Genomic DNA, 14,224 nt, shown 5'->3' on the forward strand with positions numbered 1-14,224 from the left:
AATCATGGACTTTCTCCTAAGAGTAAGTCAGAGACAGGTAAGATATCACGTTGGGACTTTTATTTAAGGAAGAAATTTTCTGCATATTAACGGACTGGTTTTTAACTATTTAAAATGTTTTATGTTGAATTTCTTCAAGAATATTTCACCATAAAAATAGTGATTGTGTCTTTTTAACAGTTGAGAGAAGAAGAAGGTATAATATTAATTACCGAATCAAGGAGCTTGGCACACTCATCCCCAAGTCTAATGATCCGTGAGTTCAACAGTCTTTCCTATAATAATGTTTATAGTTTAAATACAGTGAAAAAAAAAAAAAAAAAAGATGCATGTAATGGTTATAGGATTGATGGGATACAAAATCTTCTATGCCGGGTCACTGGCTCAGATCAGGCTGTTAAAGTAAAAAACCTTCAACAGATTTTTGGTGTCCATTGGGAAAACTTCTGTGAAAGATTAATAAAATGAAAGAAATTCCAGGATAAGAGACTGCCACATCAGGGGAAAAACAAAACAAAACAAACAATAAAGAAAAAAAAAGAAAAGAAGAAGATAAGCCAAACAACAGAAAGTCCATCTCTCTGTCCCTGGCAGCAATAGTGTGGTGTCTCTGGAGGAGTGATGCTTTCAGCCCTTGCCACGGGCCCTCTAGTGGGATAAAACAAAATTCATGTTGTCACTGCCCTTTGACTAAGGAAAAAAAAAAATCAGCTTAAGAGTCTGTAGATTGAACATTTTTCAAAAGTTCTCCACTCAGTGTGGGGAAAACAACAGTCCTAAAATTCCAGGATAAAAATAATAATTGCTATAATTGCTATAATAATAACAATTTATACTAATACATATGCTTATAGTAACACAAAATGCATATTGCTTAAACTATATCTGCATTCCCTTAAAACTTGTATTTTTCATCAATAAAAAAAAAGCCACCTCAGTAGGAAAGCCTATTGCAGGATTAGCAATAATAATTCAGTGTGATACTTAATGCTGAACTTTAGCCTTAGATTTCTCATGTCACTCAGGGAAGCCTTAAGACCATGCACTAGCATGATTGTGACTTGCATAACATTGATTATAGCAGATTTTGTCTTTATCATTTGCATGTCAATACAGACTTGCATGATACTTCAAATGAAAACATCAATTGATATTTCAGCCTCTTCTTTTTTCCTTCGGACTAAGAAAGTTTTGAATTATATTAAGGATTTCTATAACAATATACAGTTGTGTGAGACTTACATAAGTACTAGGTTGGCATAACAAGCCACATGGAGTGAAATCACCAGAGAGAAAGTTAACATACCACACCCATTTTAGAGAATTCATGAACTTGACTCCGTCTACAGCATCCATGTGAGGTTAGATAAATGACCATGTTCTTGCTATTAATATAGAATTAGGTATTACAGCCGAGTTAAAATAAGAAGTGCTTTAAGTACCTAAATAAAGTTTTGGCCACATGTGAACCATTGCAGACACAAACTGGTAGAAGAGTTTTAATTTTGCTGGTGCATCTTTCAGTATTCAAGACCATTTGGGCAAATAATTGAAAGATTTCTGAAAAAAACAGTGGATGGCACTGTTGATTTGCAGCTATAAAGCAATAGTGGAAGCAAGTTATACTGCAGCTAGAAATGAGCGTGATGTACAAATTCCAGTTGCAATTTTTGATGGCCTACAGAGATGTTTCAGTTACATGTTTTGGTCTGGTTTCAGGTGTAGTTTATGAACTTACTTAAAACATTAACACCCAGGGTAATCACTTGAGGCTTTCTTAAAATGCATGGTTTGGACCTGCAGTTTTGCTCCAGTAAGTGGACGATGGATTTTACCCAGAGATTTTGGTATTGTTGCCTGATGAGAAAGTTTCAGGTGTAGATCCTGAAGACATCACCTTTTCTTGTTTTAGTCTGCAAACCTATGGCTGAGTTCAACAGTGTGACTGCCCAAAAGTGGCTTTTGTTTACAAAGGCATGAGGTGAATTTAAATGTTTGACGTTCTGAGGATTGCTGGTAACCAGCACTCATATTGAAAATAGACCTTTTTAAAAGCTTTCAAGTTGATGTTAAAAAAGAGGCATCCAAATGTCCAGGATACTTTTGAAAAATTAGGTTATAAGACAGTTTTGCTGTAGCTTGGTGCCAGGTTAAATTAATCCAAAGAAGTATAAACCTTGTTTTTTTAATATATATTTGTAGGTGGAAATACATCAATTTGATGATATTGTTTTGTTGTTTGAACAGATCAAAATTATTATTTCTTCTTGTTATGGTCCTGTGTTGCCAAATCATAACTCAGTGTCCTTAGCCTCTGTTTCAGTTCTCGCTTTTTCCTTCATAACACCTTACTGTGCCCCCAATCTGCCCTTTTCTCTTTGAAAGAAAGAGGTGTCTCATCTCTTACAATACTTTATCTGTAACGTTTTATGACATATAGCATTTTCACCTCATATATTGATTTTAGAAGATTCTTCTTATAGTGGGAACTTAGCTGTAAAAAGAGAAACATTACTGATGTTTGAACTAATGACAGTGAAGAAAATCAACCTCTGCATTGAAGAGCAAATACCACTATAACTAAGCCATTGTGGTTAGCATGCCTGTCCCACATGGCTCGCTTCAAGAAGATTACATTCAGACTTGGGAACAGAAAAGGACGGTTTTGATGCTATTTGGAATCCTTTTATGATTTATATTTCTTAGAAGTGGTGTGTGGGGTTTTTATTTCACTTTTGTTTTGTTAGTTACATAGTGAACTTGTTTGGCTCCTGCAGAGCTTCCTCAGGGACTTTCTTTTGACTGACTTAAACCCCTATTCTTTTCACTTTTTTTTTTTTTTTTTTTTTTTTTTAATTTAATGATGAAAAGGGTGGATTACGTTGCTTAAATGAATGGGTGTTTTAAGTTCACTTCATCAGCATTAGAAAATGCAGATAAGTTGCAAAGAACTTTGACTCCTTTGTTTAATTTTCAATGCTTAGATATCTAAGTGGTAGATGATTCAGAAATGCAAAACAGCTATACAGAATAATTCTAAAATAGAATTAAAAAAGGGCCCAAAATACCCAATCATATTTTGCTGAAAAGCTCATAACCTGCTTCTTTAAATATGCATACCTTTCAATTCATGGTTCCTTTGGGTTCAGCCTTTCAATATCCAGGTTTAGGTGGACTTGATGTTGAGATAGAGTCTGCAAATGCCAAGGCAAGAACTGTTTTATGGTAGGTGGACGAGAATTGCCAGAAATACTAAGAAAAAAGAAGACGTTCCTTCAAACAATCTAGTCATTTAACATGGATGTTAGGAGAAGCACTGAGGATTTAGGCAGAAGCAGTGGGTTGATCTCTCTCACTCCCTCTCTGCATCTGCCTCTGCCTGACCTTCTGTCTGTTGTCTGTGGACAGACCCACTAATGGCCAGCACAGCCACATTTCTTATAAAGGAAAAGCTTGTGTACACTCATGCTATTATGAAATGGAAACTTGCTGCCCCTCTCAAGAGAATACACTTTGTAATTGGGCAGGTCATCAAAACAAGTACAAAGTCCTTCAAAGTATTTCTTTGAACAAGCATAGTTTAAAGATAATTTCTCAGAAACAAGGAAAGAATTGGTCTGCAAACACAGTTTCAACTTCACAAACACATTTGTTATTAGTAACTGCTCTGTGGACGTCAAACTGTGTGACTATTATTCTCTCCCAAACTCTGTTTTTGTTAATCAGTTTTAATTTTAGATGATCAGATTCTCTTATCCTTCCTACAGGAGTTCAACTTGTGGAAGCTAGTGAATCTCCTTTGACTTCAATAAAGTTACCTTAATGGAAATGAGCTGAAGATCAGTCTCATGGCTATTTTCTCCTAAATGAGAAACTCTCCTAGGTGAGAGTTACATGTTTTGGTCTGGGTATTTGAGATTTTTGGAGAGATTTAGCTTTACTTTAGCTCTACTTTAGGTAAAGTGAAGAGGAGCTAGGGCTCAGAGACCAATAAAACACATCACTTATATCTCATGCAGAAGCTGACCAGATCCACCTCTCTGGCAGTTTGAATCCAGACATTATCCCTCTAGTGAAGATTTATTTCTACCCATGAGAAAAAATATCATTACAATATATATAAAACTTCAAACTTTCAAGGCAACGTGAACTCAAAGTAAGCAATATCACAAAGGTTGTCAATCACATGTAACATGAATGAATTTAATCAGAAAAAGATTACAAATACAGACAGACATGAATATACAGCTTATTGCGTCAATCAGAAAAAATAGCCAAAAATAATTTTGTCTGAATTTGATTTTTAATTCATAACATTTTATAACTGACATGAAATTGTTTGTGAAACCACCATGAAATATTTACCAAATATGTGATATATGCATATTTTTCTCCTGCTGTTACATGTCTTAATTATTTCCAATTTGCTAGCTATGGATTAATTTCTAATTTCAGAGTGTTACATTTTTGTGTTCAGACCATCAGTCCAAAACAGGCACCTCACTACCTTTTAAACTCCACTGCAACTCAGGCATTAATAGAGACCTCCCAGTATTTTACCTAACTTTCTGAAGAGGTCTGAATAAAACAAGATTATGGTGTGGTGATGGCAGTCAAAGATTTGTCCAGAAAATAAGCATCATGTGCACTAAGAAATTCCTTAACCCTTACAGATTGAGCATAGGTATCCCACAGGCAAGGAGAAAGTCTTCTGCTATAAAGGAGTCCATGGGATCCTGCAGGAAAATATTCTGTCCTCCCACCTGGGCAAGAAGTACAGGGAGAGGAAGGAAAAAGCAGAGAGACTGCCAAGAGATGATTCAGCTGTCATGAGGGAAACAGATTCTACTGTTGGCTCCCACTCTCACCTTTATTTTTTTTTACCAAGGAATGTCTAAATGAGAATACATGCCCACTTCAGCAAGCAGCCTCTGATATTTTTGCTTTGCAGACATCAGGGTCTGAGACAATAATTATTTTCTCTCTGACCTCCTCACCTTCTAATCCTGAAATCTGTGCATTCCTGGCACACATCACTGAAACAAGGGGAGGTCTCAGTGTGCTGGAGCCCCGTGTTTTGTGTGCTGCCCAGAGAGGACAGAGATTTCAAGCCCTCTCTGACCAAAATGCTGGTTGGCCCAAATCGCTAGCAAATGATCTAAATTCTAGGATATGGTTAAACACCATGATGCTTTCTCGCAAATAATTTTGCCTGTTCTTCTGAGTATCTTTAAAGCTATCAGCTCATAAGGTTTTATCCCTAGTACAGTGCAACAGGAAAGGCAGGTGCTCTGGGTCCCTAAATCCTGTACCTACCTGGCTTTTGCCCTAAACGTTCTGTAGAAAGATAACCACTTTGGTGGAAGTCTCTAAGGGTGCTTAGTCTTGGGCATAAGACTACAAGGTTCCTTTAAGCACTTACCCTGAGAAGCTGAATGTGAACCATAGGCACTTCTGCAGTAAATCCACTCCAGATCACACTCTTACTCACCATAGGTGAGCATGTGGGTAGGAGTAAATCTCATTGACTAAAGTAACCAAGGAATAATGGAAAGTGATGATTGACTGGAGTATAATTTGTATTACTTTTTGACTCTGTAAATGCCAACATATATGTATTTGGAACAGGTACTAAACAAATACAGCACTAAGGTGGTTACTTGTCATTCACAACCTCAGATTCTTAGCAGTTTAAATAGCTTTTTCCTTCTTTCTTTTTTTCCTTGCCTTATAGGACCAGAACCTCTATCCACCTTCTGTTCTGTCTAAGCCATCTTGCAGTGAAGTGGATAGTTTAGATAAACCTTTATGTCTGCATATTCAATGCAGAGGGCCCATCCTGTGTCATAAATGAACACTGAACTTTATTAGAAATTATACATTTTCAACAAATGTCATTGTTATTTCAGGGGCTCTAAGACCTTATATAAAGGAATACATGGAAAGCTGAGAAATGGGTGCATGAAAGTCCTCGAACAGATACATTTGAACAAGTGTATTGCTAGTGCTAAGACTGCTTGCAAGCTGGAAGTTAAGCAATTATTTCCTTAATGATGGGCAGTTTTAACCTTATTTTTTGTAAGATTTTTATTTTGAGATGTGTTCTGCATGTAGCTGTGGATTTTAACCTGGTTTATATTGTTTCAAGACTTTTGAATGGGATTTTTGTCATTCCATAACCATTATGGTTACCAAAGTGTGATTTGTCTGGTCTGTCATCAATGAGGAGCAGCATTCAGCACAGACTATTTTTTTCTCAACAAGCATAAAAGCAACCTCATTAGTAAGTCAGGTAAAAGGAGTAGTATATTCAAAATGATCTTTAAAAATTTAAGCTTAAGTCCTCAGTAATGTATATTTCCTAGTTCATTAATGCAGAAATACTGCACATAGATTTTAATCTTAGAGTTAATAATAAAAGCAATTTTCACTAAAAATATAAAAACTGTAATGGTAGAATCATGATATTGCATTTAGCTCTCCCACAAAAAGTCACTTTATTACTTTCTTTTGACACTTATTTTCATTCTGGGATTAATTTTACTATATAAGGGCTTCTTAACTATTCTATTAAAATTTCCATTCAGAAGCAATAATATCTAAGAGTGAATAATAGTCATGTAAATCATTATTTCATATTAATGTAAAAGATTTTGTAAGTTCTTATGAATTCTGCTGACATGCACAATTGTGAAAAGGTTATCTCTACATTCTGCAGTGATATGCGCTGGAACAAAGGAACTATTTTAAAAGCATCAGTGGAGTACATCAAGTGGCTACAAAAAGAACAACAGAGAGCTAGAGAATTAGAACACAGACAGAAGAAATTAGAGCATGCTAACAGAAGACTTCTACTTCGAATTCAGGTTTGTATAAGAGCATCGCTATGAACTACAAAGCTTTCTCAGTACTTATCCCTCATCAAATTTTATTAATCTATATAATTTTTCCCCAAATGGCATTTATTAAAGATGAATTGGCTTTCCCTAGTTATTGCTGTGTGTATTGGGGAGAGGATACTTTTTTAGATTTCTAGGAAATTCCTTTGCTAATTAGACTTTGCATAAAGGAATACATGGAAATTTAATAAAGTATTTGTACAAATAGTTTCCTTATGTATGTATTAGAGCCAGAAAAAGACAAAAAAAAGGAAGGAAAAATTATATCTCTGCAGCCAAAAATCAATACTAGACACAAAATTCCCTTCAGTATTTTTGTCTTTCCTTTGTAACCATTTCAAAAATTTTACTTCCTTGGGTACAGTGCACCATGCTATATCTTCTTGTGACCTAATGTAGCAGAACATGGCCCTACATGGCTGAAATGCACAATTTAAATACAGACACATACGAAGATGAGACAAATAGATAGACAGATTTTAAGTCCATCATCTTGTATATGGTCATTTACACACATATCTGTATATCATAAGCATCATCAAGGAAAGTTTCTTCCGTTTTTCTGGATAGCAGTGCATAATGAACCAGAAAGTTGCAAAGTTTTTGTGTCACCTTTATTGGGTTCAGTATACAATGGTTTTAAAGATGCTGTCCTACATCTATATTCCCATAGGACACTTGTTTAATGACAGGAGGGGAAATAAAAAGAAAAACACTCAAGTGGAAATTTCCATTGCTTAACAATTTTGTATTTTAAAACCTAGTCTCACAACCGGACAAAAGGTTAAATTAATTTGCATGTATGATCCGTATACTTATTGCAATAGTTCTGAAGACACTGTTTCATCTTTGAAAGTCATCATCTAATTGTTTTTGTTTGAAATATTAGGAGTTAGAGATCCAGGCACGTGCACATGGCCTTCCAATCATGTCTTCACTCGGTGCTGTCGATTTAGCTGCACAGGTCATCAAGCAACAGTCTTATCCAGAGGAGAACTCTGTAGACTACTCTCAGCAAATGCCTCTGGCACATGGACCGAATTCTGATGTTTGCGATGGATCTACAGCCTTTTCTGATCCACTTTCACACTTCACGGATTTGTCCTTCAGTGCAGCATTAAAAGAAGAGCAACGGCTAGAGGAAATTTTACTGGATGACACGGTGTCACCCTTTGGAACAGACCCACTCCTGTCCTCCACATCCCCAGCTGCATCGAAAGAGAGCAGCAGGAGAAGCAGCTTTAGCACAGATGATGGAGATGATTTATAAAAGCAGAAAGGGGCTCATACTTCTCTAAACCACTTGCTAAAAGACTGAGTTGAATGTAAGCATAGTGTTTGTGCTTATTTTAAATACAAATAAGGAGAGCCACTGTGAAGATAAGTTACTACATGACGAGGGTTTAAATCAACCCTTGCTTCACAGGAAAACTAGGTGGACATGAGGTCATATCAGTTTGCTCCAAATTCACATCCTCTGTCCACAGCTGACATTTGCACAAATCTTTCTTCACTGGGATTGTTTTTACTATTGTTCCATGACTTTTTGCAGCACTATCTAAATAGTTACCACAAAAGGAATAACCATGTTACAAAAGTATATTAGAAATGTCTTCAATCTGCATTCACTATTCTCTGCTGTAAACTTGTTTTAGTAATCTTTTAATTTCTTTTTTTTTTTTTTTTATACATATATAAATAAAAATTCTACAAAACATAAAGCAATAGGGAACTATTTAAGTTGGGAACTATAGATATTTTATAGGTTCTAAAATCTGCAAAAACAAACAGTAATGCTTTTGCACAGGTGAAGTAAGCATGAAATTTAAACCGCATAGGCTTGTCTCTAAAAGGAAAAAATCTATTAAGTTTTTTGTGGAATTCCTTTTTTTTACAAATTTGTAGAAAATTATCAGACTTTTAATACATGTTTTAATGATACAGAAGAAAAATGGAAACTAACGTAATGACAGAGACTAAAATGAACAGAAAAACATATGACATTTCAGCAGAAAGACGGTACGGATGTGCAAGGGTCAACAAAGATGCTCTGTGTTACAATTGGTACAATTTAAAACAAGCACTGTTGGTAACAGTGCTATGTCAGTTGCTTATTCCAAGAGTAAACAAACTGTGTCATTTTTTGTGTGTGGAAGAGATCAGAATCCAGGGACACAACAGTGTGCTTGTGGACAAGGCTTTCAGTGTCCTTTGGCAGCTCGGTAAGGTTTTTCTAAAGGGACTTTGCTTTATCTGTACACATGACACTGATCCATTTGGAAACAGAGGGAAATGACAAGATTCCCATTGCATACACTTGAAACAAAGAGAATTTAATTTCATATTTGGCTTTGGCTTCACTACAGAAGACCTGAAAAGGAAGAGTTTTCAAAGCAAAGGGGATATTCAGAAGTGCTGATGCGATGCACTGCTTCTCATAACTAGCTTGCTAGGAGGGGGTGTTCAGAAAATGTGTTTTGATGACTCAGTAAAGGATTGGCAGTTAGAGGGTAGGCAGAAGGCATACCATTTGTACACACAGTGAATTTCTGGAGAGTGATATATGTTCCTGGAAGACACTAAATGCAATAATTCTAATTGTAATATTAATACACAGGAAAATAAACCAGCACAGGTTCGTCATAACTCTTCCTCAAACAAAGTAAAAAGATCACATTACAGAGTGCTCTAATGATTCAAAATATGTTTCAAAAGTGTTTTGCTGTCACTGAGCCTGCTTCATACCCCAGAAGTGTCACAGAATTTGAGATAGTAAGAAGAGATTAAAATAGATTGCTGTTTATGTGCACATTTTAAATGTATTTGAACATATTACCCAATAACAGAGCAATTGTTTTTTTTCCTGCTATCTCTTCTGTTATTGGTACCTGGGTCCTCCTCACAGTTCTTCTGAGGTTTGTGTTCCTTCAGGGCTGCAGCCCATTCATGACCAACTCAGTGCCACAATAGTTTACTCATTGGAAAGTTAGCATTGCGATAATAAATCACATCCGGATGGCTATTAAAGATAATGGGGTATCTGATTTCACAAGAATAGTTATGTTTTTAGGAAATTCAAGGATTTCTCTGAGCCTATGCAAAATATTTAGATGTAAGGTGTACAAAGCAGAACTGGTCTTCTTGTTGTGTATGTGTGGGGTCCCAGACAGCCCCGCACATACCTGACCATCAGAAGAGGCTAAGAAATGCTTCCACCTCATAGTTAAAAATAGTAACAACAAAAAATGGTCTTTCTGGAATGGAAAGACAAATGAGTATTAACCAAAGGTAATGGAAAATAGAAGTGATCGGCCTTTTAATCAGAGTGCTTCTATAAATTGAACATATTACAAGAGGAACCACTTTGTCACAGTTTTGCCAAAGACTAACTAATATCGACATTTAAATACAAAATGTGATTAATTAAAAGTAACATTTATACTCACATCATGTCTAGTGTAGGATGTGTATTGTCCATTTCAGCTGATGAAAGGAGAGGATACTTGGTTGATATCAAATGCCATTTGTCCTTGTACTGGTTTCTACTACATTAGTTTTAAATACACCAGTGTGCATTGCTCATAATGGAGAAAAATAAATTAAATATGAATGTATTACATGATTTTCCCATTGAACTTTTACATGGGAGTTAGGCCATATTTCTGAACTACATTGACTTTAAATAACATCTTGAATTTTATGACTTTTATAAACACTGTTCTTAAAAAAAACATTACAGTGTATCCATTAAATTTTTAAAAGTTGCTTTTCATTCTTCTGACAGTTGCTTCAATCTGAAGCACTAGCTTGTTTTTTTCTTTTTTCTCTTCCTTCATAAGAAACCTAACAGAAGATAGTGAATGCTCCTTTTGCAATATACAGTATTGCATCTATCATTAAACATATCCAAGCTGCCTTCGTTCACACAAAATCCCCAACTCACTTGCCCAAAACACTAAATGTATCCATACCTGTAAGTGTATCTCTCAGTGTATTTTATGGCAATGTTTTACTATCATATTTTTTTTCCTAGTAGGAAGTCCTCATTATTAGTATTTTAACTAATAACTATAACCTGTATTACAGTAACACCCTTGATACTAAGTGGTGATACAGGGTGCAAGAAACAGTAATGTAGGACATTCTAGGGACAAAGAAGTGGCACCAAAGGTGTTTAGGAGATGCGTGTGCTGGTAACCATCCCCTAGACTTTCTGCAGTGAGCACTCCCTCTCCCACCACGGGTCTGGTGAGACTGCTGTGAAGTTGAGAGGACTGTGAGAGCAGATCATGATCCCACTGGCTTGCACAGAAGAAAGGGATTTCATGACTAGAGGAATAAATCCTGACGTCCTTCCCCAGGCATAATTTCTTTGCCGTCCAAGTGAATTTTACTGGACCGATACATGATGCAAGCAAAATACACTTTTTAGCTGTTTCCTGCAGAGATCTGTTTAATGAAATCTCATGAAAGAGATACATAATATGTCTGTGGCTCTGGGCCTAGAAAAGAATTTAAAGACTTATAGAGTTTGACCTCAAGCAAGGCAGGGGGTGAGAGGAACCAGCTACTTTTGTCAAGATGTATTAAATGAGTTCTCGCTTGCTTTTAATAGCAGCTGTTCAAAGCTGGTGGAAGCATTCTTACAGAATACACAAAACAGCAGACTGATAATTACACAAAAGGAAAGGGAGTTGAAATATTAACATCCTGTTTAATTCATGAAATGGATATAGATACTATACTAAGAACAGAAACCTAAATCATTTAATTGCACACAGTGTGGGTAGTGTGAAAAGCTACAGCAAGAGCAAACAGTTTTAACAAACAGGAACATGGTTGCTTTATATAGTAAAATAACTAATTATAATTCAGTCATTTAATCTTAATAAGAACATTGCTATTATAATACCTTTTGACTTTAATAGGGCTGTATATATCAATGGAGGATGTAAAATTATTGTAATTTAAAATTATGTTAAGTTTCTTAGATAAGTAAAGGCATTTACATTACTATTATGAGACTGTAGAATATTTTTATAATAATTACTATTTTTCATTGTTAACCATATAGTATCCTGTTTTCTAAGTCAATGTATGCAGACAGAATGTACTTCATTACACACTGTACATGCAACCTTTTCAAAATTACATTTTATACATGCTGGTGTTTTATGTTTATTATACGAATACAATTAAAGGATTGAAATTAAAACATCTCCTTATATGTCCATTGTGAAACTTCTCTATCTGGTCCCTCAAAGAATGCCATCACTAGACAATATAATAACATCAGCTAAGAACATTTGAGATACCTAACAGACAAAACACTTCACAATTGCTAAACACTTAGTCCATTGTGATAAATCATGATCCAGTAGCCTCCTATTAATAAAAATAATTGATACAGTCTTTAATGTGGTGTCCTGCCACCTGCTTATTCCTGCTGCTAAGGCTTTGATTTATGGAAAGTGTTTTCAGAATGTTGCAAAATTGCTAGCAGGCACGATGATATCAGTTAAATCACTAAGAAGCTCTACAAAAACCTTTTAATGTACTAGATGTTCCCCAGACACTCTAGGATAAACAGAATATTGTATTTTAAGATGTAAAACATTTTTAAAAGCTGATAATTAGGTAGCATTTCGCACTAAAAGATACTCTTACTTAATGAATTAAGTAAGGATTCGGATTTGATTTTGAATTCCTAATATCAAAAATGTTGCTTTCTTTGGAAGATATTTGGTGCTTTCTGTGCATGAAATGGTGCAAAAGTTGTTGAGTAGTAATATATATTTCAGCTATAAATTTGTAATAGTTCATTGTTTCATGTAAAATAGTGATCATTGTTTGTGTACATCAGATAAATATTCTATTTGTAATAAAGATGTTCTCCAGGCTCTTATTTCATCAAATCATTCAGACATCCCTATCAATATTAAGCCAGAATATTATTATAAATATTATTTAAAGTTCAGTGATTAGCCATGGAAAGAAGCTTTGCTTGGGATTTGATCATAAAACGTACTCAGCTCCTTTGTGAGGGACTGAGAGTCCGCAGTTCACTTTGAAGAAAGGCAATGCTCAGCCTGTTGCAGACTCAGACACTTAACGATTAAATAAACAGCATCAGAAAATAAAATCGAAAGTTATTTCAGAGAGTAGAAAAGCACTATGTTATACACTGCTTGATTAAAAGTAGTGATATTTGCAACTGACAGACAAACAGATTTAATGTCAGCATTGTTTGTACTGACAACCAATGGGAGATTAGAGGAAAATGTATGAAGTTGAGATAATCATCAGACCAAAAGTCTAATTATAAAGGAGGCTGCAGCAGTGAAGTACGCTAAGGCTTATTGGTTAAATCACTAGTACCCATCAAGTTAAATATATCTATCAATTTCATTAATTGGCAACCACAAGACAAGTGTTCTGTATCCAGAGTGGTGATGATTTTGATATAATCCACCACATTGTGGTTAAGTATATGATTCATGTAATAAGAAAAAGGTGCCTCCAGGCTATTGTTCCTAGCATGGATTAAAATTTACATATTGCTTCTCCTTATGTCAAAACATCTGGTGCCTGCAAATGGTAACATTTTGTTAAAAAGTTTCAGAAGATAGGAAAAGTGGATTGGAAACATTGCATGTGAATCATTGAAGCATTATAATGGAATAAGAGGCTGAGTTATGAACAGGCAGATTGAATAATAGTATAGTCAGAGAGATTCATATGCTTATGAGTTTGACAGACAATACTTTGTATAAGAAGGGGAAATGCCCCAAATCATAAGAAATAACCAGTATTTGTTTTCAAATGTCACTGAGATATGTCATCTCAGTTACTTTCCAAACTGCATTTTTTCCCAAAACAAGATCCCTATAGTTAAGTATATGTAGTTAGTGCTAAGATTGTGGCTAATAAATTAATTTAATTCATGCACTTTAGTATGTCGGCATCCCTACTTACCATGTATTATAGTTTCCTCAGAAAATTCCATTACTTTTATTTTTACTCTGCTATTTTACAACAGTTCATCAGGGTATGAGAGGGTAGATCTCAAAAGATTTGGACGGCCAGTTATCCTGATAATCTTACTTCCTTGGAAAAACTAACAGCACTTGCCTCAGCACCTAGACCCTAGACTTAAGATCTTTTTCCCTTTGATTTCTAGGTAGGACTTTATATGTTAATTTTCATTAATAAGAAAATAGGTTTTTTTGGTGCTAGGTTATCCAGAAAGCTACATCACAGACTGCTGAGATTAGCAGATACATTAATGTTGGGAACTTCACTCTGTGTGAAAGGAGGCAATAAAC

At 35.3% G+C, this 14,224-nt stretch overlaps 1 protein-coding gene across 1 annotated transcript in view; it reads left to right on the forward strand.

Moving 5' to 3' along the window:
- The window catches only part of TFEC (transcription factor EC), a gene marked incomplete at both ends in the record, with an annotated part of 68,806 nt that extends 60,637 nt beyond the window's left edge, over window positions 1–8,169 (forward strand). The window contains 3 exon segments of the mRNA XM_080363586.1: window positions 181–256; window positions 6,719–6,866; window positions 7,789–8,169. Coding sequence (XP_080219712.1) covers window positions 181–256; window positions 6,719–6,866; window positions 7,789–8,169 — 605 coding nt within the window.
- Window positions 8,170–14,224: the final 6,055 nt, after the last annotated feature.

This window comes from Nesoenas mayeri (assembly GCF_963082525.1).
Source record: "Nesoenas mayeri genome assembly, chromosome: 1".
Taxonomy (NCBI): domain Eukaryota; kingdom Metazoa; phylum Chordata; class Aves; order Columbiformes; family Columbidae; genus Nesoenas; species Nesoenas mayeri.